This window comes from Zonotrichia albicollis, chromosome 11, assembly GCF_047830755.1.
Source record: "Zonotrichia albicollis isolate bZonAlb1 chromosome 11, bZonAlb1.hap1, whole genome shotgun sequence".
NCBI lineage: Eukaryota > Metazoa > Chordata > Aves > Passeriformes > Passerellidae > Zonotrichia > Zonotrichia albicollis.
In genome coordinates this window covers 11,488,736-11,516,677 of record NC_133829.1, presented here as the reverse complement: position 1 = coordinate 11,516,677, position 27,942 = coordinate 11,488,736, and the positions used below count along the sequence as shown (strand labels likewise).

The 27,942-nt window shown below is 37.7% G+C and overlaps 2 protein-coding genes across 9 annotated transcripts in view; one reads left to right on the top strand and one right to left on the bottom strand.

Moving 5' to 3' along the window:
• The window catches only part of GLDN (gliomedin), a 46,475-nt gene extending 35,711 nt beyond the window's left edge, over positions 1–10,764 (top strand). For 4 of the 5 annotated variants that reach the window (XM_074549347.1, XM_074549343.1, XM_074549345.1 and 1 more), the window contains exons 6-10: positions 174–290; positions 2,998–3,081; positions 3,159–3,284; positions 4,009–4,159; positions 7,483–10,764. In XM_074549347.1, coding sequence (XP_074405448.1) covers positions 174–290; positions 2,998–3,081; positions 3,159–3,284; positions 4,009–4,159; positions 7,483–7,942 — 938 coding nt within the window. In that variant the 3' untranslated portion in view covers positions 7,943–10,764. The remainder of the gene's footprint in view (positions 1–173; positions 291–2,997; positions 3,082–3,158; positions 3,285–4,008; positions 4,160–7,482) is intronic. The other variant, XM_074549346.1, reaches the window with a different exon arrangement.
• The window catches only part of DMXL2 (Dmx like 2), a 419,496-nt gene continuing 401,472 nt past the window's right edge, over positions 9,919–27,942 (bottom strand). For 3 of the 4 annotated variants that reach the window (XM_074549321.1, XM_074549322.1, XM_074549325.1), the window contains 21 exons: positions 26,759–27,846; positions 25,523–25,714; positions 24,720–24,796; positions 24,442–24,572; positions 23,548–23,796; positions 21,771–21,952; positions 21,329–21,459; positions 20,751–20,836; positions 20,320–20,521; positions 19,262–19,379; positions 18,417–18,479; positions 17,948–18,034; positions 17,747–17,868; positions 16,957–17,095; positions 15,983–16,043; positions 15,779–15,906; positions 14,614–14,691; positions 13,928–14,019; positions 13,301–13,353; positions 12,464–12,681; positions 9,919–11,378 (listed from right to left, as the gene is read on the bottom strand). In XM_074549321.1, the coding sequence (XP_074405422.1) occupies positions 11,169–11,378; positions 12,464–12,681; positions 13,301–13,353; positions 13,928–14,019; positions 14,614–14,691; positions 15,779–15,906; positions 15,983–16,043; positions 16,957–17,095; positions 17,747–17,868; positions 17,948–18,034; positions 18,417–18,479; positions 19,262–19,379; positions 20,320–20,521; positions 20,751–20,836; positions 21,329–21,459; positions 21,771–21,952; positions 23,548–23,796; positions 24,442–24,572; positions 24,720–24,796; positions 25,523–25,714; positions 26,759–27,846 (3,707 nt within the window). In that variant the 3' untranslated portion in view covers positions 9,919–11,168. The remainder of the gene's footprint in view (positions 11,379–12,463; positions 12,682–13,300; positions 13,354–13,927; positions 14,020–14,613; positions 14,692–15,778; positions 15,907–15,982; positions 16,044–16,956; positions 17,096–17,746; positions 17,869–17,947; positions 18,035–18,416; positions 18,480–19,261; positions 19,380–20,319; positions 20,522–20,750; positions 20,837–21,328; positions 21,460–21,770; positions 21,953–23,547; positions 23,797–24,441; positions 24,573–24,719; positions 24,797–25,522; positions 25,715–26,758; positions 27,847–27,942) is intronic. The other variant, XM_074549324.1, reaches the window with a different exon arrangement.

Genomic DNA, 27,942 nt, shown 5'->3' with positions numbered 1-27,942 from the left:
CACTTTCTAACAAACAGCATTTCAGAGAGTTTATTGCACCATATTCTGTACTCAGGACCCTCTAAAGAAAGAGAGAGGCTGTTCTGTGGGTGTCCTGTGGGCATGCACAGCTCTCGGCAGGTTTCCTGCTGCCTGGGGAAGGGCTGTGTCCTGACACTGCATTTTGTACCCAGGTGCAAAAGGTGAGCCTGGACCACCTGGACCTCCTGGACCCCCAGGGCCTCCAGGTAAACGTAAAGGTAAAGCCAAAGTGGAGCTTCAGGAGAACATCTACAGCAGCAAATGCACAGGTTAGTGCTTTCCAGTGTTCTTTGCCATTAAACCAAGATTAAACCATTGCTTCAAGGCTCAAAACAGTCAGCATGGGTTTAGTTTTGCTGGCACCACTAAAACTGCATAAGCTTACAGCTGAACAAGTGCTCAGGTGCTTTGCTGAAATACAGTTTGTGTAAGGCACCAGGCTACCTTCATGTTGGTCTTTTAATTGTGTTTTGGTAGTGCTCAGGCAAAGTATTTACAAATGGTGTCTTCTATTAGGTGGATAAATTTGGAAAGTAAGAGAAATGCAGCTGAAACAGTTGGCTTTTAGATAATGAATATTTAATTTTAGATGTAAATATAAACCCCTGATTCTGGACACAGAACTGTCAGAACAGAGCCCAGGGAGCCTCCTTACAATGGACAGGAGAGAGCTGGAGCAGAAATCTCATCCTATTTGAAATTCAGAAATGCATCAACTGTTGTATGAGATAATTGGGCCATTTGCTCAGGTGGCCTCTTTTCAAGTCCTGAAACAAACTGAAATGCTTTGGAGGATAAGCTCTCTGATGGATTTCTGATGGATTTTAAATTGCAGCAGGAAAATGGGAGTTACACTCAAATAACTCTGCAAAGATGAGATCTTCCTCAATGAGCTTTCATGTTTTATGACTCAGCAAACCATGAGATCTTATTACCAAAATTCCATGAATAATCCAGATTTTATAATTAAATATTCATTACTCTTTCAAGGAAAGAAAATACATATGCTGAATTACAATTATAATTAACTCATTGCATAAGACGACAAGCCTGGCTTTTTCAAAATAAATTTTGAATCTGGTAAAACTTAGTTTCTTCAAGAGAAGAGAATAATTAGTTGGAAGAGCAGGTATATTTTTTGTCTCTGGTGCTTTAGTGAATTCTGGAAGAAACAAAACATCTCTGCTCCATCCTTCCCACCTTCCCCCAACAGACCAAATGAATAGTTTTAATGACTTTTAAACTCCATTAACTCTCAACCAGAATATTTTATGATAGGAAGCAGCGGGATATTTTTCTTGGTTTTTGATGGGAAGAAAGGAGTGAAAATTTCCCATAAGACTCTCTGATTGAAAACTGTCTCTTTAATTTTAGTTGCTTTCTAATCCATGCAGCTGGAAATACTGCAAATATTCTCAAAGGCAAATCCCGCACTCAGCTCTGCTACAAACACTGAGCTGGCGCTTGGCTATCCTATAGTTTTAGATAAATTGCTGTACAGGGAACTGCTCCTTCAGTCAACTGCATCTATTAGACTCAGCCCAAGAAAAATCAACTTGTGCATTGCAATTTATCATTTCTGCTGAGTGATTTTGTTTTTTGAAATATTCTGGAAGTATTTTGGGATCAGAAGCTGGAAGGGGATCTCGAGGGATTGGTAAATTCTATCTGTAGGCATTCAGCTTACCATGGCTGGGTGGACTGTTTGTGGCTTACTTGGAGATACACTGTGATCACTTGCAAATTTTCAATGTCATCTCACCAAATGCCCTAGATAATGGAAAGGAGAAATACATGTTGTTCTTGCTCCATCTTGGAGTAGTTTTCTTCTGCATGAACAAAAGGAGGATATGACCTAAAGGAGAAAACAACAATGCAGTATTATCTGTCCTTTCTTTCCTGAATGTCATGGTACCCTTTCAGCATTACTTTATATTTTTTTCCTATTTTTAACTATCTTTGTCACTCAAACTTCATCACAGACCTGTAAATTCTAGAAATATATTAGAAAGCAACAATGAAAACGCAAGTCTAAAAAATGTGCAGCCTGTGTGTAAAGCACAGCCTGTATGAAATGCTGGAGATAAAAGTTAAGAATGGAATTAGAAAACAAGGCTACAATGAAACCAGCAGAAAGATGAGAACTGTTCTCTGTGGTTATTCATTCTAAGCAAACTGAAATGTTTCACATTGTTTTAAGGGCAGAAGTGATACTTGGCTCTAAAGAAAATGATACATAAGAAATTTAATTCAGGCATTATTTTAAGAGTGAATGCTAAGAGCAAATCCAGCTAGTCCTTAAATTGCTGTGGGGCGGGGAAAAATATTTCCAGGTGTTTGATTCTAATGTGATTCTAACCATTTCTATGTGTGTAAATAATATAATGTGTCATTTCCCTTAGTATTTCATCCTGCTTCTTTAGTGGCACGGATGTCAAGCTCATGCATTATGTACTCAGTGCATGTGTACCTGTTTTATTGCTGTCTTGGGCATTAACAAAATGACCAAAATGTTCTGTTGCCAACAGGATCCACCCTCTCTTCTGGTCTGTGGGGATTTGTGCATGAAGGTTTTATGTTTAACAACTACTCCTTCCCATGAAAATGCTTTTTCTCTTACTACTAAATCGGCCATTTTCTAGCTTCCTCAGCTGCCCTAAGTCATGTCATGAAAAGGGCAACCCTCTCTTCCTATGTGGATACTTAAAAATTCACAGCTAAGGAACAAAACCTGTTGATTTAATTAGTTACTCCTCAAAGTTGACTGTCAGCCTCAACACTTCATTTCCTTGGCAGAAGTGAGAGCAAGTTTTTTCTTATCTCATTTTTGACCACACCAACATAAGCATTTTTTTTTTTCAGATGAAGCAAAATCCCAGTTATCATTCCTTTATTTTACTGGAGACACTGATGTGTCCCTCTATCATGTCAAATAGGGTAAAACAAGTAATTTTTCTCTTTCTCCCTCCACCCTAGATGAGATATGTGGTGTACCAAATGATGATACCCTTGCTGGAAAGGCTGAAGACAGAACCCCAGAACCCCCTTCAAAAAAAGCTGGTAACCTGCTACCAAGTGTGACTGAAGTGCTGCTTTCTCTGTGTCACAGATCATGGACATGTGCTTTTTCCCCACAGAATGTGTCATAACGTCTGTAGGAAGTCCTGATCAGTATGTCAGTGTACAGCAAACGTTTGGAACTTGGATGAGGGAACCTGCAAACATAAGTGATGAAAGGATTTGGCTCACAATGCATTTTTTAGGTATTTTTAGTAGTAGTCACTGACCAAAAATCTGTTATCTGACATTCCTTCCTTAATCCTTTCAACCTAAACTTGTAAGAATGATGAGTTTTTACCTACCTCTTTTTTAGAATATTTTCCATACTACCTGTTTAATACTTGACTATACATATGGCTGTAGGCATTTTAGACCTATCTTTAGACATTTTCAGAGTCAACATCAGATTTTTAAAATAGCTTTATGTTTGGGGTTTGTTTTTTTTTTACTAAATCCAAGTTTAAATGTCTATTGTTTGTGGCCTTTTATCTTTTTCTTTCAAGAGTTTCTGTTTCCTATGGCTTTACTTCCCTAAATTGTAGCTCGAAGTTTTGCCTTTTTGTTTGGCTAGGCATGAAAATGAGGCACTACTGCATAAGCTACATTTAGAGCAGGAAACTATTCAGGACTTAAGTGGGAAAAGGAAATATTTCTGCAGACACCTCAAATGTGGTCAGAATGAGGACCTATTAGGTCTGTGGAAAGGAGGCTCTTGATCATCTTTTCTATAGATTACTTTTGTGTGACTTTGGATTCTTTTTTCACATTCCAGCAAGTTGAATCACTATTGAAAACACAAATACAATTGTTTGTCTGATAGTTGATTGAGATGGACTTTCAGTAGAGACTGAACTTTATTATAGAGATCTCAAAATTAGATGAACCAAATGCTAGTCCTTTTTAAAACATGTTTTCCTCTTTGTTTAGGAAACTATATAAAAGAATATGAAAATTTCGATGCCTTGCTGAATGGCAGCTACAGGATCATTAACATCACAGGACTTTTCTATGGATGTGGTCATGCCATACGAAACAATCATCTCTACTATCATCAGGGGGGAACCAGTTACATTCAGAAGTAAGTCAAAGATAGTTGACCTAAGACAAGTAAAGTTGTGAAGGGAGGAGCAATGGGTTGGAGTGCCAGAGCTGAACCTCAGAAAAGCAGACAATCCTCCTTGTAGCATTTTGTATTTCTTTTTGGTCCTACCTAAACAGGAAGAACAGAGGAATGGTTCAGAGCTTTTTCCAGAACAGAACAACTCATTCTTTCCAATGTGTAACAAAAATATGGGCCACCAGCCCTCCACTCTGTGTGTGCAGATGTTGTGGGAAGCGGAAAACTGGGAAAATAGCTCAGGACCACTACTCTGCTGTGACAATTCTTTAGGCATTGTTCAGCCCTGTGTCTCAGGGGTTCACCTCTGCAGTTACCATGTCATAGAGCAACAGGTCCCCAGGATGAACAAGATGCCATGTGCAGAGAGAACAACAAATTCTCTTGGCTATCCTGGGATCCAACCAGGTAGAGACAGGTTCTACTGAACATTACATTGCTGTGGGTGTTCTTCAACTTGGATTCTTTGCTGTGTTCATAATCACAAGAAAGAAATGAGAACTGACTAAGGAATTTGGGTAGCAGAAGAAAGGATTACATTTAGAAGAATAAGCTGTGCACCTACCTGCATCTGAGTCAGAAGTGGTTCTGTTGCAGTGTGGGAGGTGTAGGTGGGTGGTTTTGTGACCGTGGCCTACTCATGAAACTTGGCTTTGCAGAGCCCTTGCTGTGCTCTGCTCTGGCTGGCAGCAGCAGGGAATGCTGCTGGCACAGAGGGGAGCACTGAGGCACCTGCTGAGGACAGGGCGACCTGGAAATTTGCACATTCCACTGGGGAGGAGTGGCTCCAGTGTTTGATTTCCTCATAATAAGTTTCTACTGCTTTCCTGGTACATCTCCCCAAACTAGAACTGACAATTACATCTCTTATTTAACCTTCTACTGAGAACAGAGACAAACAATACAAATCAACCCCAGAATCTCACCTTGTGGGAAGAGCCAAAGACAGTCCAAGGGCAAGTGAAAGATTGCTTGTTCTTTCAAGTTCTTGCACAACTCTGATGTCTGAGCCAAGAACATTTACTATACTTTGATGTCTGCTCCCAAGCAGGTGTGAGTGCTGCCTTCCTATACTCATGTGCATGCCAAGGAATGTGAGCAAGCTGCAAGGATTCTATAATATTTATTCTGCCAAGCACAAGCTCACTTTTTGGCAGCCTCCTTTAAGCATATTTTGGCTTTTTCTCTGGTAGTCTGTAAAAGACCATCACTGTCTAAGCAATACACAGTGATAGGGCAGAGATTCCTCACCTTGCATACCGCTAATCAGGAAATGCCTTCATATACAGATGAACACAAACTGTTGGTGGAATTTTCAAATCTTCTCAAGGAGCTGCTGAGGAATGGCCTTTCTGTTCTGTTCTTCACTCTGAGATTATTTACCTTCAGCACAGACAGAATGAGGCACTATGGATTCTGTGACATTGAAGTCCTTGAATTTGGGCTCCATAAAAGCTTCTGGGAGTTGTTGTATTGTTTTAATGGAAAGTAGAGGTGAGGATCTGGTTAGTCCGTTTTGCAAATGTTGAAAAAACATTCAAAAAGTTTCTTGTCATATTTAGAAGGTAAAACTAGATTTGTCTGAACCTTGGCAGGTTTTCTCATGATGGTCAGACCTCCAACATTGTGATAGTTTCGTTCTTTTTACTTTGTTTTGTAACATGCTTTACTATCTCTGCTATTTTGATTGACTTTGTTGATATTAGTGATCAGAAAAATGTTTGTAGCTTGATTTCTTGTGGTTGATGAAACTATTACACTACATCTTGTCATTTACCCCAGGATGTCAGAAGATCAAAGAATTTCAGAACCATTTGGAATTCCAGGCTGGACTGTCCCTGACTGGGGGAGCCCAAGAGAACCTGGGAATTAAACTTCACTTTTTTGCTCCCTTCCAGATTTTCATGTGTAAATAACAGGAAAAGATAGGGTGTCATGTGCTGCAGAACTTGCGAATTTTGAGGTGCTTTCTATCTTGTTGGCTTTTAATAGAAAAGAATCCAGAAAAAAATCTGCATTTCTGACCAACTAGTCCTGTTAAGGTCTGTCCTTTGAGCCCTTGCATGAGGTTATTTATAGATAGGAAACAATGAACAAGATTAACAGGGTTGACACATGTATTTCTCAAATCTCTTCCAGCCTTTAACTAGTTGTCTTATTGCACATACATCCTGGTGGAATATGGAGTTGCTGCAGATGTGATTTTTATAAAAGCTGAGGGGGAATGATCTAAGTTGGGTATTCTTGACTTTTCTTACCATGGTTTTTCCAATATATGCTATCCATGCTGCTTAAACAGAAAACTATTCTTCCAGTATTGCATGTTCCTGGATCTGAACTGTTCCTGTGATTAAGTCTATCTTTTCAGAAAAAATACTTGCAAGTGTAGCACATTCCTTTATTGAGTAGTATTTTTCCTTTCTCTCTTTGAAGCATGGAGCTATACAGTGAGAGAGAAGTCAGACACTGAAACGTGCTTCTTTGCAGAGGGCATTATTTAAAAAGATAAAGCCATGCTCTCCCTGCCTTTGCTGAAACCCAGTGTTATTGGGTTATTAAATGCTGACAGCAGATGTGCCTCAGGAAGAGCTGATTATCCTCCTAAACCAGTACAGGAACATGATTTAGCTGCTCACTGCTCCTGCCCTCAGATTATCAACCTATTAAGGAATCTCAAGGAATAAAAACAATTTTATACATCAGAGATGGAAGAATTCAGGCTGTCCCATTGAGGCCAGCATAAGGTCACAATTTTGGCTCTGCAAAAGTAGGATTTTAATTCCTTTGATGTCTACTTGAGTAAACCACCACATTATCTGGACTGTTTTCATCAGAGGAACTCCAAGACTAGGTGAAGCTGCCCAGAATTCCTGCTGCTTTGGTCAATCACATTTTCTTCCTTTAGCTCCCACCTAGTCCATAAGCAAACTTTTGTACAAATTCCATTTCCCAATTTTGGGCCTTCACCTGGTATTCAATTCTTCTTCATACCCATTCCTTTTAGTTGCTTCTTTCATCTTGGTGATAATAAAGCTCACAGACTAAATAAAGTGAAACCTACCGAAAGCAAATCCATGTTCTTGCACACCTTTTAGATTGGTTATGACTTTATAATTTTCTCCTAGTGCTTTGGAAGGTCCTTTGAGAACTTAGTCTTAAAAGACATCAGAATGCTCCTTGAACAGCTATTTTCAACACTACCTCTATCAGTGGTTCACCACCCCGTGTGTGTGTGTGATGAGCTCTGGTCACCTGTACTGAATCCTTCCTGTATCTCATTTCAGGTTTGGGCTCGATAAAGACTCGCAGCACACCCTGCACATCAAAAAGGCCTTACACCAGGGCAAGAACTACCTCTTCTCTAACTCCAAGACGTATTTCAACATAGCAGTGGATGAGAAGGGTCTTTGGATTATATATGCCTCAAGCATTGATGAAAATATAATGGTAGCCAATGTTGATGAAGAAAGCTTCTCAGTCAATTGGCACATCAATACCACCTATCCTAAATCCAAGGCTGGTAACGCATTCATAGCCTGTGGCATTCTGTATGTTACTGACACTAAGGACACGACAGTAAGTTTTGCTTTTGATTTACTGAAAGGGAAGCAGATTGATGCAAGGTTTAAGTTACGGTCTTCACAGTCTATTCTTGCTATGCTGTCGTACAGTCTGCGAGACAAGACTTTGTACACGTGGGAGAATGGAAGCTTAATGGTATACCCAGTCCGTTTTGGCACATGAATATATTTTCACACGCCACCTTTGACTAAAGCATCTGTTTAAACTCTATGACATACACATGGGGGTCTCTTCACTTGGAATAATTTTCTGTTTGCTGCTGGTGGTGTGTAAGTGTGTATGAAAGGGAGATCGGGTGCCTTTGAATAAACACACTTCAATTACATAGGCCATCCTCGTCTTTTTAAAAAATTGTTGTTCACTATTGCAGATAGCACACAGCATAGACATACTTCTGTTTTTCCTGTTACTCAGCTGATAATTGTGTCTAATGTACATTGATTATTCCATCAGCAGAGACTATTTGTAACTTGTATTTACAATCATCTTCTCTGCAATCATTTTCTAGTCAGTGATGACAGTCTAATATAAACACCTAAATAATGAACTTTTGTGTACAAATACCTTTGTCACTTTCATTTAATTTCCATGGATTCTGTGTGACCACTCTTTCTGGACAAAAATTTTAAAACTCTTAAAATGGAAATACTTGTTTAAATAGGAAAAAAAGCAGAAAGCTTAAAATTTGACAAGTCAAATCAAGTGTTAATAATCAAAAGCAAAATCCAGCTAAAGGAAAATGGGAATAATGACATTAAATACAACTGATTAGACATGAATTGTGTTTCTTTAAAATTAAAGGCATAACCTTTATGATTAAAATTTCATTTTTAACGGTATTTGAGTTTCTTGTGTTGCTGCAGACTCTTCCTTGGCTCTCACTGCCACGCAAACTATACCAGTATAACTTGCCTATAGCTATTTAATAAGGCATATTACTAAAATAAAATGTCCCCACATTGATCCACACAAATGAAATCATAAAATGAAGGGTGTACTTTTTTGCTGCTATTTTTAGAATCATCATGCTGCTTAGTGACTTAATCTGTTGTTAACTGTAAGTCTGAGACTGCCAATTCATATTCAAATTTTTGAGTTGAAGGTGAGAAACAATAGGAACTTTTTAATTTTGTTCTGGTATTTCAGATTTCTAAATTTAATGTTGGAACAAAAACCTCTCCTGTTGTTTTATCTATCTAGATTCAAAATCATGGTCTTGGAAAACCCCTGCCTGAATTTCTAAGCTGCCTGTGCATATTGCTAAAGTTCATGGAGTGCACTCAAATACTTAGGAGCAAAGTGTTATTTAAATCCTGAACTGCACTGAGCTGTTTAATACCTGTACGATCCAGGCCCTGTTGAAGGGATTAATGAATTTGGGAATGTCTGTGCCTGCAGAACCTTGTTTAGCAAATGTGCTGGAGGAATCCCTCAGCTGCAGCTAAGCTCCAGTGTGTGGCACAGGGATGGCTGGGCTCTTCTCAGGATACTTGCTGTTATCACTAAGGCCTTGCATGCTAAGGAGAGAGATGCAGAAGGGAACAAAAAATCATGATTAATGCTTTGAACTAGTTTATACACCAGAACTCACAAACTAAAAATTCTATCTATACCTGTGTGACACTACACACTCCAGAGCTACAGTTCTGTGGGCTGCTTGTGACTTTTGTAGGGGGTGTGAAGGTTTTGGGCGAGAGTTTTTTCATGTTTGTTTGTGGTATTTTTTTCAAAAATTGAATTGTGGTACTAATACCACAATACAGCTAAAATACCCCTAAAGTCAGCAATATACTCGGGCAAATACAGTTCAAGTCAGATGTGATATTTTCTAGATAATGTACCTATGTCAAAGCATGGTAAACTTCTGCATAACATTGTTAAAACACTTGGATCAATGTCTTGGGGAAGGAATAGCCAGGAAATTCTACCTCCTTTCTCTTCTTCTTGCAGCTGTGGAACTTAATTCTGTTAACCTTGCACTTGTCAAGAGCAGCTGAAAACAAAATGTAAACAGCTAATCTTTTTTATTTCAGTACAGTCTGAGGTCAAGTTAAAGCTAACTCAGGAACTATACAGCCAATGTACTGGAGATTTAGATAAATCTGTTTAAATATAAGGAAGAGTTCTAGAATGGGCTGTTTCATGAAATAAAAGTAATTTATTTAACTTACAAAGGGAAAACTAAACAGTGACATTTACCCTTCCTTCTTTTCTCCTACTTCACAAGCTGCAATTTAAAATCACCTTTGGAGAAAGGTGCTTTTTATTCTAGTATATCTTACAATACAGCACAGACATCAAAATTTCATTGGAAGAATAAGACAGTTTGTTAACATTTAAATACACAGACATCCATTCCAGTCCTTGAAGAACATGTTTTTTGTTTACAACAGAAAAATACATCTGACAACAGTAGCTAGTTATATTACAAGCAAACAATATTGAACTCTGCATAGTTTATACAATATACTCTGGTAATAATTTCATTACCAGTTTTATCCACTATTTACTAGCTGGCCACATAAAGCCTGACATTCATCTGAAATGTGGCATTATATGTTCCATTGGTATTCTCTTAACAGCTTCATTTAATGAAGTATTTTCTGGACAAATGATTTTCAAAACTCAAAGCTGACTAAAATGCTGGATGTCTTCACTACAAACATTTAGTGCTTACAATACATTCCTAAAGTAAAGGCAGGTGTCCAATAGAAAACATAGCTCAGAAAGAAAGGAAAATACTGTGCAAATTAAACCCCATCGCATTTAAAAATATATTGATGTGCAAGTTACAGTATCAACTGTGCAATAATACTAACTGGGAAAAGAATCTCAGCATAAAATGATACATCTCTCACAGTACATCCTTGATTGCACATGTTCCACGGCATTTGCATCCATTACACCTCCTGCAGAAATCAAATACACTGAGTACCCTTAATTAAAACTAAACTATTTTACAATGAGAAGTTGTATACATGCTTCATTTAGCGGAAAAACTGGAATAAAAGTAATCAGAATCACGTCAGAAATGCTTACTGACTTGTATAGCCACAGTGCTTGTGAAGTGACTGACAACTGTCAGGATCTTTACAACACTCACAAAATGCAGCTTGTGGGTTACTGAGCAATAACCCCTCCACAACCAACAATACTGGGTTGAATTCCTTGCTTTTACAATCCAGTACATGCATTTCCTCCCCAGTGATCCTTATGGGCATATTCAAAATATACCTGCTGTAAAAGTGTTGGTTTTCTCCCCATAACACTTAATACTGCAGTAACTGATTTGAAAGGAAACACATATTTTTCTTTCCACAGTGCATATCACTGTGTTTTTAGCTACTCACAGGGACATTATATGAAACCAGGATTAGCTCACAGAACGCTACAGAATGTCAAAAATGCCTGAAGGTACATTGAAAGCATTGGGAAGAACCCTCATTTTCAGTGTGCCATCTGCTCCACAGGAGAAGATACGATTGCCTTGCACAGTCTCAATCTGGGTGACACCAGCACCAATATTTCTGAAAAGGGATTGCTTAGCATGTTCATTTTTAAATGAATGAATTAAATTGTAGCCGGTCAGTCTCCACACCTGTATCAAAAGAATGACAAAAGGAGATAAATATTAAAGGATTTGTATTTTCCCCCAATGTTTCAGATTCCTGGCTGTTCTAAACTCTATTGAGAAAGATAAAGGATATTTTTCTGTTGCAACAATTACTACAAGTCCATGTGTCTTGAGAGGCTGCTGATGCAGTGTAAGGCTGCCTTACTGTGGACCAGCTGGGTAATGGGCAGGGTGAAGCTTCCTACGTTACCTGATCAGAGTCCTTTTCCCAGCTGCCCCCTCAAAAAAAGCTGCAGAAATGGAAATTTTCATTCAAGATGACTACTGTCAGTTTTTCAGCAGCTGGAAATGCTTTCCTGCTAAGGAATGCTGCAGAGAATAAGTTGCACAATTAATAAGTGCGCAGAGTGGTAGGAATCACAGCTGCCTGTTCTGTCCTAAGTAGCAGGAGCCTCAGCAAGGCCAGGCCATGAAAGTCCCTTTAAAGCAGTCATTCAGAAAAGGAAAGAAACTATATTCACCTTCCCTTTACCATGTTGTATTTCCTTCCCTTAGTATTCAGGTAAAATAGTCCTTAAAACAGGGACTGTGTTTCTGTGGAGGTTTTTTTTGTTTGTTTGTTTTGTTCATTTGTTTTCATGTTGGTGGTTGTGTCTTGCTACTCTGACCTCTCAGTAGCTGTCTAGGTCTACAGCATCAGGAGAAAAAAATAGAACTTGGTGATACAGAAACTTTACACAATGTTGAAGTTGCTGAGCGCCCCCTGTGTTACAGAGAAATGTCCAACAGCAAAGGCAGAATATTTTTAAGTGAAAGAAAAACAAGGTAAGATTTCAGAACCGTGCACTTCGCTTTATCTACTTAAAATTGGTCTCACAACCTTAAGAAGACTATTCTTTAGAGGGGGGAAAAAACCTACTTGTTTTAGAAGCCTACCAGTACATTTCAATTTACAGCATAAATGTAAAGCAGGCTATACATCAAGTGTAGGTTTGGGTTTTTGAGGATTGTTTTTGTTTTGTTACTGCATTTCTCTGGCTATTTCCACAAGACAATACACTCCTTCAGCCAAACACCCTCCTTCAGAAGCCAGCTCCTCCATGCCTTACCTTCATGTTGCCTTCAGCCGAGCCTGTGACAAAATAGTCCTCGGAAGGATCCAGGGCAAGGGCCTTAACAGCTGACTCGTGCGCTTGGAAGGTGAAAAGGATTTGCCTCTGTCTGATGTCAAAGATGCAGATATATCCCTTCCTACCTCCAGAAATGAGCAGTTGATGCTTGGGTGCATACTGAAGTACTGTGGCACCGTGGTCATGACAAGTGAAGGCTGAAGAAGAAGGATGTCAGAATTTAATAGATTTGAAACTGTAAGTAACTCTCAATCTTAAAGTGACTTTCTTCTATAACTTGCTACCTGAATATTTTCTAACTTTGCAGACACATTCCTTCATATGGGTAATGTCTTATCAGCTGACAGCTTAGTACTCTCATAAGAAATACCTAGATCTATTGCACAAGAAAGCACGATATGCAGTCTAAGTTATTTAGAATAGAGGGTCATACCGGAATTTAAAATTTCAGAAAATATAAAATTTTCACTATGTGAAGTTGAGATAAATTCCTGATTTAGAAAAAAGTATAGCTGATCTTGAGCAACCTGGTCTAGTGAAAGGTGTCCCTGCCCATGGCAAAGCGAGTGGAAAGAGATGATTTTTAAGGTCCCTTCCAACCCAAACCATTCTATGATGTTTTCTTCATACTTTTCCATATAGAGCAGATTAACATCATTGTAGAGAACATGCAGAACCAGGTGCATGTATTAATGTGCAACACAAACTTAGATCTGTTCCCCAGGATAAGGTTTTCCCCTTGCCCCAAACGCACACACAAGCTGTATTTCCTTAGTCAGTAAGAAGCAGAGGTGTAATTTTCGCCACAGTACTTACCATGTATAAGACTGTTAGTAGATGAAACCAAGGTGTCCCAGAGGCACACATTTCTGAGGGAGAAAAAACCAAAATCATTATGGCCTATTGCCAGGTGACTCATGGGGTGACATGATTTCAAAAGTGCTCACATTTTATGTCAGTCTAGAAGGCAGAATTGAACACACTGCGGTCATTGGAGAGCATTTGCAAAGAACTAAGAGTTTTAATTATTTTCTTTGCTCTTTTATGCTTCTTAGTGGAACTATACCTTCTACCCTTAAAATGTGCGCTGATCCAAGGTTGTGTCAAATAATTATAGGAGTTATTCTTTTGAGAGAAAAAGAATTATCTTGCTCTGCTGAACACATTTCTATCCCCAGCAACAGCATCACGTCAAAGTAGTTGCATTGGGAATACAATCTGAAAAAATGGGTCAATTATTGACCACTCCTCACACAAACAAAACTTGAAAACAAGCAATTGAAGAAATGATATTCAAAGAAATTATCTGGTAAGTTCAAGCTGTAACAAAACCTAGAACAACGAGCCTTAAAATGTCAACCACACATTAATGCCTAAGAGCTTAGCAAGTTAAGGGTGATGAAAAAGTAGTTTTGAAATTCTTCACTGTTTCTTTGAACACACCTGTTATCATTGGATTGTCCCGATGTAGCAACTAGACTTGAGGAGGTTATAAATGCAAAGTCACTTGTGGTTTTACTGTGGCACTGCCAACTCTATTAAAAACAAAAGAAACAAAAAAGTGCAATCTCACCAGTTGTTATTTGCATCAAAAGTAATTACTGTCAGTCTGATGTCAGTGATAGTAAAACAGAGTCTTTGAAACAAAGCTTAAAAAACTGACAGTTTGAAACTGAGAATGGATCAATAGATTAAAATCCAGTACAAAATGAAAAGATACTACAATAACTGACACAGAACAAATCTGCAGTACAGTGTTTGACAACAGCCTGAGTTTTAAATTAAGCATGGTCATCGTGTTAAGAAGCAGTAAAATGTATTGAAGAGTGTATTTTTACTAAGTTTTGGGGGTATAAAGTTATTAGTTGTGGCTCTGATTATTAATTTAAACATGGACAATGTTGAAGAAGTATTTGTAATTACACATTTATAGCTTATGGTTATGGTGCAATTGGTTCTGTAAAGATGTATCATTGAAACTCTGCAGTTGCTTTGATGAAGTGTGCCAATTAAAAAGCAACAAAGCCAAATATGTCTCATTTAAGTTCTATGCTCTGGGCCTGTTTCAAGTTTCAAAGACTTTGCTTTTCTCTACAATAATAATAACAAAATAAAATCTGTTTACTTACCAGGTAGGGCTTAGGATTTGAGGTGGTTTGATTTACTTGCCAAATACTTAGAAAACCTTCACCATCAGCAACACCACACTGTAAAGAATAAATTGCATTTATTAGCATGACATGGTGGTTACTGGATGCTTCATGATAGCACACTGCTGACTTCAGGGAAAAAGCCCCCTGAGCCATCAAACGTCCATCTGCAAATTGAACATCAATAACAATGATCATCAAGATAAAAAATAAAAACTAGTTTAGAAGCCAAGTGAGTTCAGTGCTGATTGTTTAATGATTATTTAATGATTGATGCTCTCCTGCATACCCAATTCTTTTCTGGAAATGGAGAATGCATGGAAGCTTATCTTTCAAATCCTAATGTTAGATGCTAAAGCTAACAAAGGCATCATTACCCCATGACTCTACTTGAAAATGCTTTAAAAAAGTCAGATGCATGATAGCATGCCATAAAAGCATGATAAGAACAATTGTGGAAAGATTGTAGTCGTGAATGGTAAAATGAGTGAGCTATATTTATTAACCAAAATGAATAACATTTAATATTGTATATCCTATGCAGCATATTCTGTAAGTATTTTACAAAATAATTTTAGAAATATTGAGAAATACTTTTTATATTTTCTCTTTTTAGTTGGGCTTCACAAGTCCTGCCTGAATGACCTCCATGTGAAGCACAGCAACAAATACATCTTAATTTCTGACTTAAGATTGATTCCTACATAATGGTAAGACTGCAATATTTCAAAGCACAATCAAAACACATTTTTAGAATGAGTTTAAATGACATTCTATGCCACCTGAAAACAGATTTGCTGTGAGATACTTTATATTTCCAGCTATTTCACCTTTGCTGTTTCATAGCTATGTACAGTCATGCCCAAACACCTTTAATTCACTTTTTATAGTTTTTAACTATAATGAAGTGAAATATTTTGTGAGTAAAAGTGCAGACAAGACCTGTTAAAATCATAGAATTGTCAATATGAAAAACTGAGGAGGTGGGTATTCCTCCCAATTTCTTTCTCTACTCTTCTTTCTGCATTTCATATCCCTTATAGAGTCACTTCTGGCCAAAGCATGTCCTTTTGTACTCTTTCTGGTCTCCACTCTAGTGGAGTACACTCACAGCCTTCAACTCATGGCCTGAATTATCCCTTACCTTATTTCCCTGGGCATTGAAATACATCCTTGTCACCCTGGCATTCCCAGCCTGCTGGAAGCACACCAGCTGCTGTGGCCTTGTCCACTCAAACATTCGGACACTTCCGTCTTGTGCTCCTGTAAGATCTAAGATTAAAAGATGACAATTAATAGTACAGTATTTTGAAGAAAATTATAAATTCCATACTAATGATTCACTTACAATACTGATGGACTGGATGTGAAGCCATTCTCTTGACGTTATTCAGATTTCTTTTTATCAGCTTTATATGAAACAAAGAAAAATTAAAATAATTTTGAAAAATACAAACACACTATTCAATTTTGTTTATACGATTATATGGTAAGTGTCTCCTAGTTAAAAAAAATAATCTATTAAGCTAACATTATTTGAATGGCCCTACGTCAAAATTCCCATAAGAAAGAAAACTGTTGGTGGTTTTTCACAGACAGATGAGACTGCTGGGATATGTTCCTTGAGCTTTGTTGCAGCACCAGTCTCATTACATGGCTGAGACAATTGGAAGATGGAAACAGCTCACATCTTGCCAGCAGCAGTCACCGAAGATTTCTTTGTTACAGAGCATTTTAAAACTTTCTAGCCAATAGTATGTTGCTAAAGCTTACAGACAACTGTTCTAGCCAATCTCTAAAAGCACACATACACCTGCTTCACACACAGCTTGCTTGTATGCTTTCTATTAACAATACACAATACTTCTTTATTAAGTTAAAACCTTCTACTATCTTGCTAAGCATATTATTCTGCAGTTTTAAGGTCTATCTTGGCCAAGACTAATACTCAAATTACTGTTTCATATCCTTGCTTGCTGTACTATTGTAATTTTCTGCTTTCAGACTCTGCAGCTGCAGGCCCTAGAAACAGAAAGAGAGAAATCAGGGCTAGCTGCAGCTTTCTGAAAGTCTTCTTACCTTTACTATTTCCCAAAATAAGCCACACAGACTGACCCATTATTTTCTATATCACAATAATTCTGTGCCACAGTATATGAGGAATGCTTAGTTTGGCCTTCTTTTTGGCCAGGTCTTGGTTGCTGTTGGCTTTTTATGTCAGTACTGGATTGACAGTATGATGATAATGCATGCTAGGTGTCTCTAGTAAATAACAGATGATAAACACCTGCTCTCCTGAGCTGCACACACAGAAGTACTCACCACACCAGCTCCAGTGCTGGTTTGCCCAGTGCCTAGCCAGGGCATGGATGGAGATGGCTGGATCTGACTCACTCCAAATGATGGTGCACTTGAGGGAGCCAGTGTTGTGGTAGAACCACGGAAGTCAACGTCATCGGAACTGGAAAAGAACAGTTCTGCTTTAAACAAAAACTTCTTTGCTCCTAATAATCTTTGATTATTTGTCAAGAGCCTAATGGCAGTGGGTAGAGGAAGTGACAATAATGAGACTATAAATTGGTAATTCCTGCACTTATGCAGTACAAATTCTTTCCATGAGCCCCAAATCTATCTATGTTTAATCTCGAGAGATGATCCCAGTATTAGAATCTAAGCTTCCCTGAGGAGAATATTGTTGGGCTGTCCCAGACCTGTGTGTGCAGTGTGCAGGGAGCTGGTACAGAGGAGTGCTCGCTGCAGCTGATGCATTCACAGTTCTCAGCACAGGAATGGAGGGGACAGAACAGGCAGCATCAGCTACCACAGCTGCTCCCCACACTGCACTGATGCAAGGGAACTGCAGGGTGTGCAAGGTAGCATTTCCTTCATTATCTTATGCACCACATGGGATTTCCCTCCACTGTGCAGTGCATTCATTCCTAAAAACAGTAATTATTCTCTTGCCTTCCCTCACTTGCAAAGTAATCTGAAACCTACTGAAGAAGAGTAATTAATGTTTTTTGTATGCTCCATTTGTGCTTACACAAGTAATATAGACACAGCCTCACAGAAAATCAATATTATTAATATAACCACAAAGAAACAATCCTACCTTTTAGATTCTCTGTCATATTCTTCCCCAATCCATATAAATGACTGAGCAGCCAGTAGAGCTGAAATATCAAGTTCTTGAACATCATGTGTAGATGCCAAAACAATTTCATTGCTGTTTGCCTATGCAACACAAATACAGAATTTATACTAACTATAATTAAGATCTTTTATTACATTTCTTATAGTATTTGAAGCTTACCTTGTTAACTGCAAATGCCATTATCATATCTGATTCTTTGTGAATGATTTTTGCTTTTCCTCCAGGGTATCCAAGATCTGCTTCAACCTATAAAACATTGATAAAAAACTTCAATTAGTGTGAAAATCCATTTTTTAGTGATACATTCAGAGTGCAAAATTCATGCAAGAAAAGTTCAGTGGCCTTAGCATTGTTTCAGTAGCTAAACTTTAGACTTCTCATACTCTTTGGTGTTCTAGTAGCCAAAAGTGATATTTGAGTGTAAGAAACACAAAGTTGTGTGTGCAACACTATTTACAAGGTGTTCGCTCATCCCAATTATCAGGACATCCGAAGTTAGTTCATGGATTAAAAGCCTGTCACACAGACTACACAGAACACACAGCTTCTGTTAGTCACATTAGAAAAGAAAAGCCAGTTCCACAGAACTTTTAAGAATGTGCTAGAGGTTTGGGAGAAGGGATACTACCTTGTTTTTGTGATCTTCTGCTACGCAGTTTTGTTTGACCTGCTCCACACGATCTTCTACAGACTACATAACATCACACAGTCACAAACACAAAACACATGCACAAACAAATATAAAAAAAGAATGAAACATTCCAAACTAGATTTTAAAGGCCACTCTGTCAGTAAATGATGACAAATGTATTTTTAAATTTTATAAAAGGCACAGAAACTAAGACAGGAATCTAAACAAACTCACTTAAAATGTAATGCCTCCTAAATGAACACAAAATGTATGATATAGTAAATAAATGGAGGAGTAATACACACACAAACTCCATACTTACAGGAATTCTAAAAGATATTAAATTGTATACTTATTTCCCATGATATTTATGTGTTGGCTTAAATTTTCAGTTAGAACACAGCAGTTGTAACCAGTACAATTTGTAAAGCCCCATATTATATATTACTATATAATATTACCTTTATATGTATATATTACTCATGCATATATACATATACACAAATGAATAGCACATTTAAATTTCTTTTTCAGTATGACACACCAAAAAAAGAAAGACTTTTCAAATTTCTTTGCTTATTACTGTTATTGCAAATGTTCTGTTTATTAGGATAGTATTCAAATACATAAAGGTGAGATATGTCTTGTTCAAAAATATTTGGTTCAGTTGATATCCCAATCAACAACAGTCATGTTGATTTTGAAAAAAATCCAAATATTATTAAATAAGAGAAACTGAAATATCAATGAAAAATGAGAAGAAAAATTAAATACTGAGGAGACTGAAGAACAGTTATAATTGAGCTTTGTTTTTTAAAAAAAAAGTTACATCCTTGGTTTACCTCACTCTGCTTTCTTTTCTTTGTGAATATATATCTTATGAAAGTCTCCTGAAGAAGTTCTTGCTTCACAAGAAAATGCCAGAGCCTTTTTGCTGGAAGAGCTGAGTAATCCTTTGATCTGGATAAAACAGAAGAAAGAGAGAAAGAAACACAGAGTGTTCTGAGTTGGAGAGACGGAGCCTGTTCCAGTGCCCGACTGTCTCCTGGGTGAAGAAGCTTTTTCTAATTACACACCTAAGCCTCCACTGACACAGCTTCAGGGCATTCATTCCCTTGTGTCCTGTCACTGTCACCAGGGATCAGAGATCAGTGCCTGCCCCTCCTCTTCCCCTCACTGTACCTGCAGTGGGCTCTGCCCTCAGTCTCCTCCAGGCTGAACAGACCCAGTGTCCTCAGCTGCTCCTCACAGGGCTTCATCTCCAGATCCCTCACCACCTTCACTGCCCTCCTTTGGATGCTCCCTAATAGTTCTATATCCTTATTATATTGTGGCACCCAAAATTGTCCCCAGCACTATTTTGACTCAGTTGAAGTTTAATATATTGAGCAAAGCTATTTTTGGGTTGAAAACACAGTTCACTATCTGCATTTACAGACACCTCCAGTCATGACACTGTCTAAACACAAGAGGATTAGCCTTAAAAGGACCTTAGTACAACTGTCTGTCTCCTCCCCCAGACATCTGCATGTATTATACAACTCTTCTGCTGCTGGGATTGAGTGAGAGACAACTGCTACTGAAGGAATAGTAAAACAGGTTGAATAGGTTGTTCCCAGCAACAGCCACTGCCCTCTATTCCTACAACCTCTGCTCTTTTCTAATCTTCCTTTCTTATTGCAGCTGTGAGAAGTGCAGCAGAGGAAGTAAAGGCTGCTGCAAGAGACAGGTAGCTGCATAAAAATGAACAAAGGGATGTGGGTAAATGGTTTCTGTAAAACTTTGGCTCCTAGACCTAAGAGCTAGACAGTCTTTGTTTGGCTGTTTAACGTGAGGAGGAAATGCTCTTTAGAATTTCTGTGATCAAAGAATGTGTTTTTTCTAAGCAAAAAGCACTTACTTGAAAGGTGTGTTCTCAGGTTCAATCATTGCTTTATTGCGGAGAAGAGCTGGTCCTGCCCCTACACCCACGTCACTGGGGTAAGTATTGATGTAGTTTGGAGGTGGGCCTTCAAACTGGTCCATTCTATCTTGAAGAATCTGTTCCCAGTGTTCTAAATTTTTTATTACAGCAATGCCCAATGGAGATGTTACAGGCAGATCTAAACAGAAATATTAATGAAATAAGGCTCAGAGAAAAAGAAATTAAGCTACAGTGAGTATAAAACCCCCATAATAACATAACCATAAAAAAAATCTTCAAAGAAATGTACATGTTGGCAATTGTAATATTTAAAGTATTTGATTATTTTAAAGTTAGAACTAAAACATGAAGTCTGACAGAAAGCCAAATATACAGAAAAATAAAATGTAAAGCAGGATTTAGCATACCAGTGAATTCCAGACCAGCAATGGGAAAGAAGTTCTTAATGTTGTGCAGAACTAATTTTACCATTGTCAGATGCAGAAGAGCCCAGCTGTATAAAAAGAATAGATTTGGTCATGTTAAAAAAACATTGAGTTATCTACAGAGTATTTTTCTTCTTCAAGAAAATACACAGGTTAGAAAACACTGTAGAAAGGTTGTATTTAACCTGCACTTCATTGAAAAGCTGCATGCTTAAATCAGCAGTCTAAACCATTATTCTAGAGCTGGATTTGTGGTTCATGATGTTGAGTCTTAAAAATGAAAACGGGTGTTTCTCAGTTGTTTTCCTCCCCCCAAAAAAAACCTGCAAATCACACAACTTTAACTTCCTAATCCCTTTTTTCTGGCATGTAAATGGGGAACTGTTATTCTGATGAAAATTTGTAATTTCTGTAATCCTATTGCCATAGACAAGTCTGCCCACAGTACTAAAATTGCTTCAATTATGTTGGATGGTGCAGAAGATCCTTTTTTTTTTAATTTGGAAGCAAAGGTAAGCATATGACATAATTATTCTAAAATAGTGACAATTTCTGCTGACCTGTAAGAATTGGCATCTGTGTGCTCCTGGATCTGCACATCAGAGAGGAAAGCATCATCCTCTTCCTCATCACTGTGAATGCTTTCATCAGAATCATATATGACACCACTGTCTGATAAAGGGAGAAAGGGCTGCAATGCAAAGCAAAAGTCTGTATAAAAACAATATTCTCATCTCCTCTCCGACTTCACTTATGACTCCCATAGAGCTTAATGATAGCAACTTAACCTTTAGTCAGTGTCCCTAGAAATACAATTAATTAGCAAGGGGGGAAAGTGTTAATCACTATTACTGACAAGAGGCATGCTTTGAAAGTGAAGTAATAGACTTGTAGGCTCTTTATCCTTTATTCTCAGGATAATATTCTGCATCTTACTACTAAGAGCACTCAAAATTTTCACTTTATTTTTGTCCTTTAAAACTTAATGGAATTTTCAATTACCTTTGCCATAAAATAGTCCCACATACTGAGTTCTGGAGGAATAAACTTTTCTTTGTAAGATGGTCTTTCTGCAGGTACAGGTGGTGGTACATTGCTGTCTTTTACTGGTCTGCCTGGCACCAGCATTCTCATGTTGAACCGGCGGCGGTGTTTATCCATTTCTTCTGATGGAAGAGGAGGTGCTAAATTCAGGTAGTTAAAAAAGCTGATATTAGTATTGCATCTTTAAAATGTCTGTATTTTATAACTGAAGCAACTAACACCACTGTTATTGATACTAATTTCTACTGATTTAAAATCAAAGCCAGCCTAAATAAAGTAAGTGTAATCATAAAGAAGTTTCATTATGATAAATTAAATAACTGTGGCATTTAGACATTGGATATATTTTGAAAAATACATTTTACATTTATGTACTGGATTAAGTTCTTAGGAGATGTAGCTTTTAAAGTGTCTTTAAGTTGACAAATTTCTCAGAAAGAAATAAACTCAGAAAATTTGTTAAGAAATAAAGTAATGTGTAAAATATCACTAAAGATTATGCTGCACAATTAGTAGTTACTCAAATATAAACAAAGGAATTCTAAGGACAGCAAAGAAAATATTTTAATAGAAAGACAGGCTTTTTGACAATTAAAGGTTATGATTTAAAATGCCTTAATAGTAATCAAAATATTAATGAGGATGTGTTTTTTAAAGTGTTATTAGCCTGGCAACATCGAATATTACACTTACTTTATTACAAGGGAGCTAGGTATTTAAAAACTATTCTGTTTGTCCAAAAAAGCCACTACTAACACTCATCTACACTGCAAGTCTTTACAAACCTTCATTACCATCCTCTGAAACATCAGAAGCTGTAGCAGCTTGAAGGTTAAAGGAAAACAGAATACATCTCAAATGAACACATCTTACAGAAGTTATTAATGCTACTATCTTATGAAAATAATTGCCCTAAATGAGTTTAACTTATTCCATGAATGACAAACACCCGTTGTGCATACTTGTAATGGTGCAATGTCTTATTACTGCTTGGTTTTATATTCTGGAGAGAGAATGTCTAATTTTTGCATAAGTTTCAAGCCTACTGGTGATTTAAAAGCCTGTGTAATGTGATTTTGAGTATTGCTGAAGTTTATTACAAATGGTTGTATCTGTCTTTGTCTTCAGAGTCTGAATTCAATCTCTACTTTTGCTTTGCCTCATGCAGCATGCTATCACTTGCTCATCTTTGAAAAATCCTGGATTTAGTTGGAGCTTACATACACATGAGTTGTTTTTCTGCCAAATGAAGTTGGTATTTCTTCTCTGTGGTCTCATGCTAGGTGAAATCCTACCTTGCAATATAAACTGATTTCAGAAATATTGTTTCCTACTTATTGCAGTCATTAAATAACAACACTTATCTCCCATTAAAAAACCCGTAAATATTAACACTGATTGATGTGTTAATAACTGATTTATATTATTTAACTGATTTATATGACCCATGTTATTTTTCCTAAAAATAATGGCTGAAATTCCTGAAAAATATTATAAATAAGCACCTAATATTACTATTATTATTATTATAATTATACAGTTTTAATGCAATTCAAACTGTGCTGTATACCATTACAAAGGACAGCTGTGAGGCTATTATTTGTTTCAACTTTTTCGTTAATGTGTTTTCTTGCCGGTAGTTTCTTAAATTCTGTTCTTTAAAGGAAGGCAGGCTCTCCTACCAGAAGAGGCACAAAATGCACACCGCTGGGGTGACCTTTGTGGAGCAGCGTACCTGGGATGTTCTCAGACTGCCTGCGGGGTTTCACGAGCAGCTTGACTCCCCCCCCGAAGACAGCGGCCCACATGCGGCTGTTGAGTGGGTGCGCCGCCAGCCGGAACAGCTCGTTGCACGAGTTGGTGGCCAGGGCGTGGATCAGCAGGCTCAGGTACACGGCGACAACAGCTTCACACAGCAGGATGTTCAGCTTTGGCTGGTCTTCATCCTGAGCTGAACTTAACAGGTTGATAAGTGAACTCACACCTGCAAAGAGGAAAAATTCTGGGGTTAAATGAGTAGGAGGACAAATGGACAAAAAGAAAATGTTTTACTTTTACACTTTATGGTAAACACTAGTAGCCACATGTGCTTTTATTCAGATGAAATATACTAATAACAGTTTTCTTAAAATTATAAAGATCAAAATTATAAAAAGCCTTCATGGGCCTGGGACTTTTGCATTGCACTTCTCTGCAAATACTATGGGCAGTTCAGTGTGCCTATGAAATTCCTGCACCATTTCCACAGTATATGATTGTACAAATCAGAATTAGCTGCTTTGACAGCTACTCCAAGTACAGCATGCATGTAGGACAGTACTGTGGAGACAATAGAGGCAGCATTGCTAAGGGGTTAGGCAGACTGGAGGAAAACATTTTGTGGTGACAAATTGTCATTAAGTTTATCCTAAAGATCATGGTCTCTTCTTCAGACAAGATGTTTGCCATGTACAAAATTTATTTTTATTTGTTTTGATATGTGAAGAAGTGAAAGGCTGTTACTGTTTTGAGAATTAAGTTAGAAACATCTGTCATGGATTATTGATTATTTCATCCCTCATACAGTGACATCATTTTGGCACATGGAGCTGGTCCAGTGGAGCTAAAAGTAACCTTATTTTAGTCTCACCAGGCCACTGAGCAGGAGATGAGTTTGGAGTTGCATGTTCTTCAATGCTTTCTGTCCTCAGTCTGCGTCGATCACTCAGAAGCAGTCCTTGATAGACCATCCCAGTAAACTGATTGGCTTCTGTTTGACTGCTACATACAAATAAATTTTTTTCTGATGAGAAAGTGAGTACACCAAGTGAGAGTATCCCTTTTTAAGTCACATGCAGGAAGAATTTCCATTTAGGATGCACAAAGTATACTGCAAATGTAGGACTGTATGAAAACTTCCCTCTTTACCTGTAGCTGTGGCTGTCACATAGTGCTTGATAAATGGATGCAGAAAGTGAAGCTGCTAAAGAATGAAGTGTGTACACCTAAAATAAAGAGAACCAATGAGCTATATGTTTTATATAAAAGGTGAGTAAAATACATTTCTTTCTAAAGGGTATTGGAAATGTGTTCTGCAGGATTGTTCTAGTTTTAAAGCAAGTGCAAGAAATAGTAACTGAATGTTACTTTGAGTTTACAGCACAGTGCTTAGAAAATCAACACTATTTGTTCAAGATAATTTGATGGCAGTCAACACCTTCTAATATTATCTCAAGATAATTAACTTGATTCTAATACAGAACAGGCACAGTAAATGAGCATACTGAAGTAGTGATTAAGCATGTCCTGTTATGACAATGAATTTGATGGAATGGTTCCTGGAAGCTGTACTATATTACACTGCAGTTCAATGTAGTAACAGCTACTCAATATACATAAAATACAAAAAGTTTGTGTAGTCATGATATGATATTTTTGTCTGAAATATCTTTTCTTACCTCAATTATGTGCTTATAAATTCCTTTAGTCTCCAGGAATAACAAAATAACTGGTTCTGCCTCACAATGCAACAGAAACAGTCCAGTTCTTAAAAAGAGGAAATGCAAGGATTTCTTGGAAAATTCAATGAAATCCACAGTGTGAAGAAAATGATACTGTCCAACTGTTAAAAAAGCAAACTTTCCTAAACTCACCCTGTGCTCATTCCTGTCTTTTCCTGCTATCCTTACATTTCATCAAACATTAGGCCTTAGATTAAAGCTATGAATTACCTTGACATCTTCAATATTAGGATGTGGTGGTGATTTCATCTGCACAATAGTGTAAAGTATATCATGGATGTGGTTGTTTAAGTACAGCACAGGATTGGCTATCACAGTTTTTGTGGATGCTATGCTTGCAGACAGCAGTGGTAGTGTTGTGGGTAGTGGAAGTGGAGACTGAAGTTGCTTTACAGTAGTTTCCTGTTACAAAAGAAAAGATTGTATTTAAAATTATTGCTTTGAAAAAAAAAAGAGATAATTTTACATCTTAAATATATTTCCCAGATTATTTATCCTCTTCCACTGCTGTCAACTCACTACAGACAAGATTTTACTGTCAAAACCAAGTTATTATTTACTATAAGGTTCAGAGTTGATAGTCATGTTTGCTGGAGTACATTTTGATTTCATGCAGGAAGAGTATTTTCATGTAGTTTATTAGGAAGTGTGGAGATTGCCTCTTAAGAAACAGTAACTAAACATGTACTTGCAGTAGCACAAGTTGGTACAACTGGTCACTGGTCTGAGTTTAGGAAAAAAGCCTAATGTGTACTTATCTGAGTTTCTCAAGGGGAAACAAACAGAACTTGAAAAAATTGTTTAATGTACATTCTAACCAAAACAGCTGTGTGTTGCCCTATTTTAAACAGGAGAAATCTAGGACTAGAGCATGTGAAAAGACTTGCCCAGTATCAGATTATTTGCTGTAGCTCAGTGTAGTAGTTAACATTTGCTGTAAAATATCTCTTTTTGTACGAAATGCAGAAAATGCCATAACAGAATACCTGTCTGAGTTTATATTATTTGTTGAGCCTTGAAGCTAACATCTCATTCCTTGTAGCTCCTTTGCATGATTTGCAGAGGTCTAGGAATGAGATTTTGTTTTACTTCAGTAACTGTGAATTTAATTTATTATATAGGTACCTAGAAATTGTGACCAAAAATCTGTCATAGTAACACATACATTGCTGCAGCTACAATATAAACCAGCAACATTTATATTCCATAACGATAAGTAGCCTGATCTTCAGTGTCACAGAGCAGATTCTTCAGAACCAAATAATACATATTGGGAAAAGCAGCCCACTTAAATAGCAAGCTCTTTCTCCAGGAACATTATAATGACCATTAGACTTAGAGAACATTACCAGAATCTATCTAGGCACAAACTCATGCATTTGACATAAGTGACAGTCTAGAACTGTTTACATTCATCAGCAGAAATGAATTTGGAATTTGCTTTACCTGCTGTGACTCCTGCAGCAGGAACTTCAGCTCCATCCTTACAGATGCTAAACCTCCACCTTGTGCCCCATGGAGACTACAATAACTGAGGAAAACTCTGAGCAGAGCTTGGTTTTTCTGCAGCCACCACTTGCGTCTCTCAGCGTGCTCCCGTTTTGCCTGTAGCCTGCGCCTTTCGATCTGGTGCCGCTCGTACGAGCCAATGTCTGGCTTATCCATAATATCTTCGGGGTCAAGCAGATCCCCATTTACTTTGGTATATGTTTTACAGTAGTCTTTGTCCCCTGTGTCATGGTTGCATATTTCATGCATAGCAGCAATCTCTTTTTCCAGCCAGTTGTACAGCTGAAATCTGAGCTTTCCTCCATCCACTTCATAACCTGTAGCCAAAGTCCTCAATTCAGTCATAAGGATTTTTAAACAGGCTCTGAATTTTAGTTGCTCAGCAATAACATCAACCTCAGTGTCTCCTGCCTCAGAAACCTCCCCATGTGGTGTTTGAGCCATGCTGGTGTCTGAGGTCCTCTCATCTTCACTCTTAGAATCAGACTTTTTCATCATTATCCCAACATCCTTGTCTTCTTCATCTGATCCATTTTTGTCTTCACCCCAATCAAGAGTAAGGGGCTCATCATCAAATTTTACTGCTGGCTGACTCCAGTCAAATTGTGCTGAAGATTCAACAGTGCTCTCCAAAGCAAAGGAAGTTGAAATGGGTTTTGACCAGTCTATATCACCACTTCCAGCACCATCCTGTAGGGCTTTGGAATCTGAAACATCAGCCTGGATTGAAGGACTGGATGAATCTTTTTCTCCAACTAGAGGTGACTTTTTTCTTATTTTTGGAATTTTGGAAAGTACTTCAAGGGCTAGTACAGGGCAGCCTACTTTAAAATGAGCATTTGCAGTAGTGAAGAATAATTTTCTTTCTATAAGATTAATTTTATCAACAAAGCTTTTCTCAGTTTTTAGACCTAAGGTGGCGAGAGTTCCTTCTGGTGAGCTGAAGTATCTTCGGATGAGCAAAGGGTGAGTGCGAAGGTAGTTGTAGAAACTAAACACCACAGGATTGCAGGACTTGACGATAACTGAGGAATTAAACAGATATGACATCCATTGAAAATGCCTTTTAGATGGTATTATTCTGTTTTGCAGTTATTTCCTGCATTAGAGATTTATCAAAA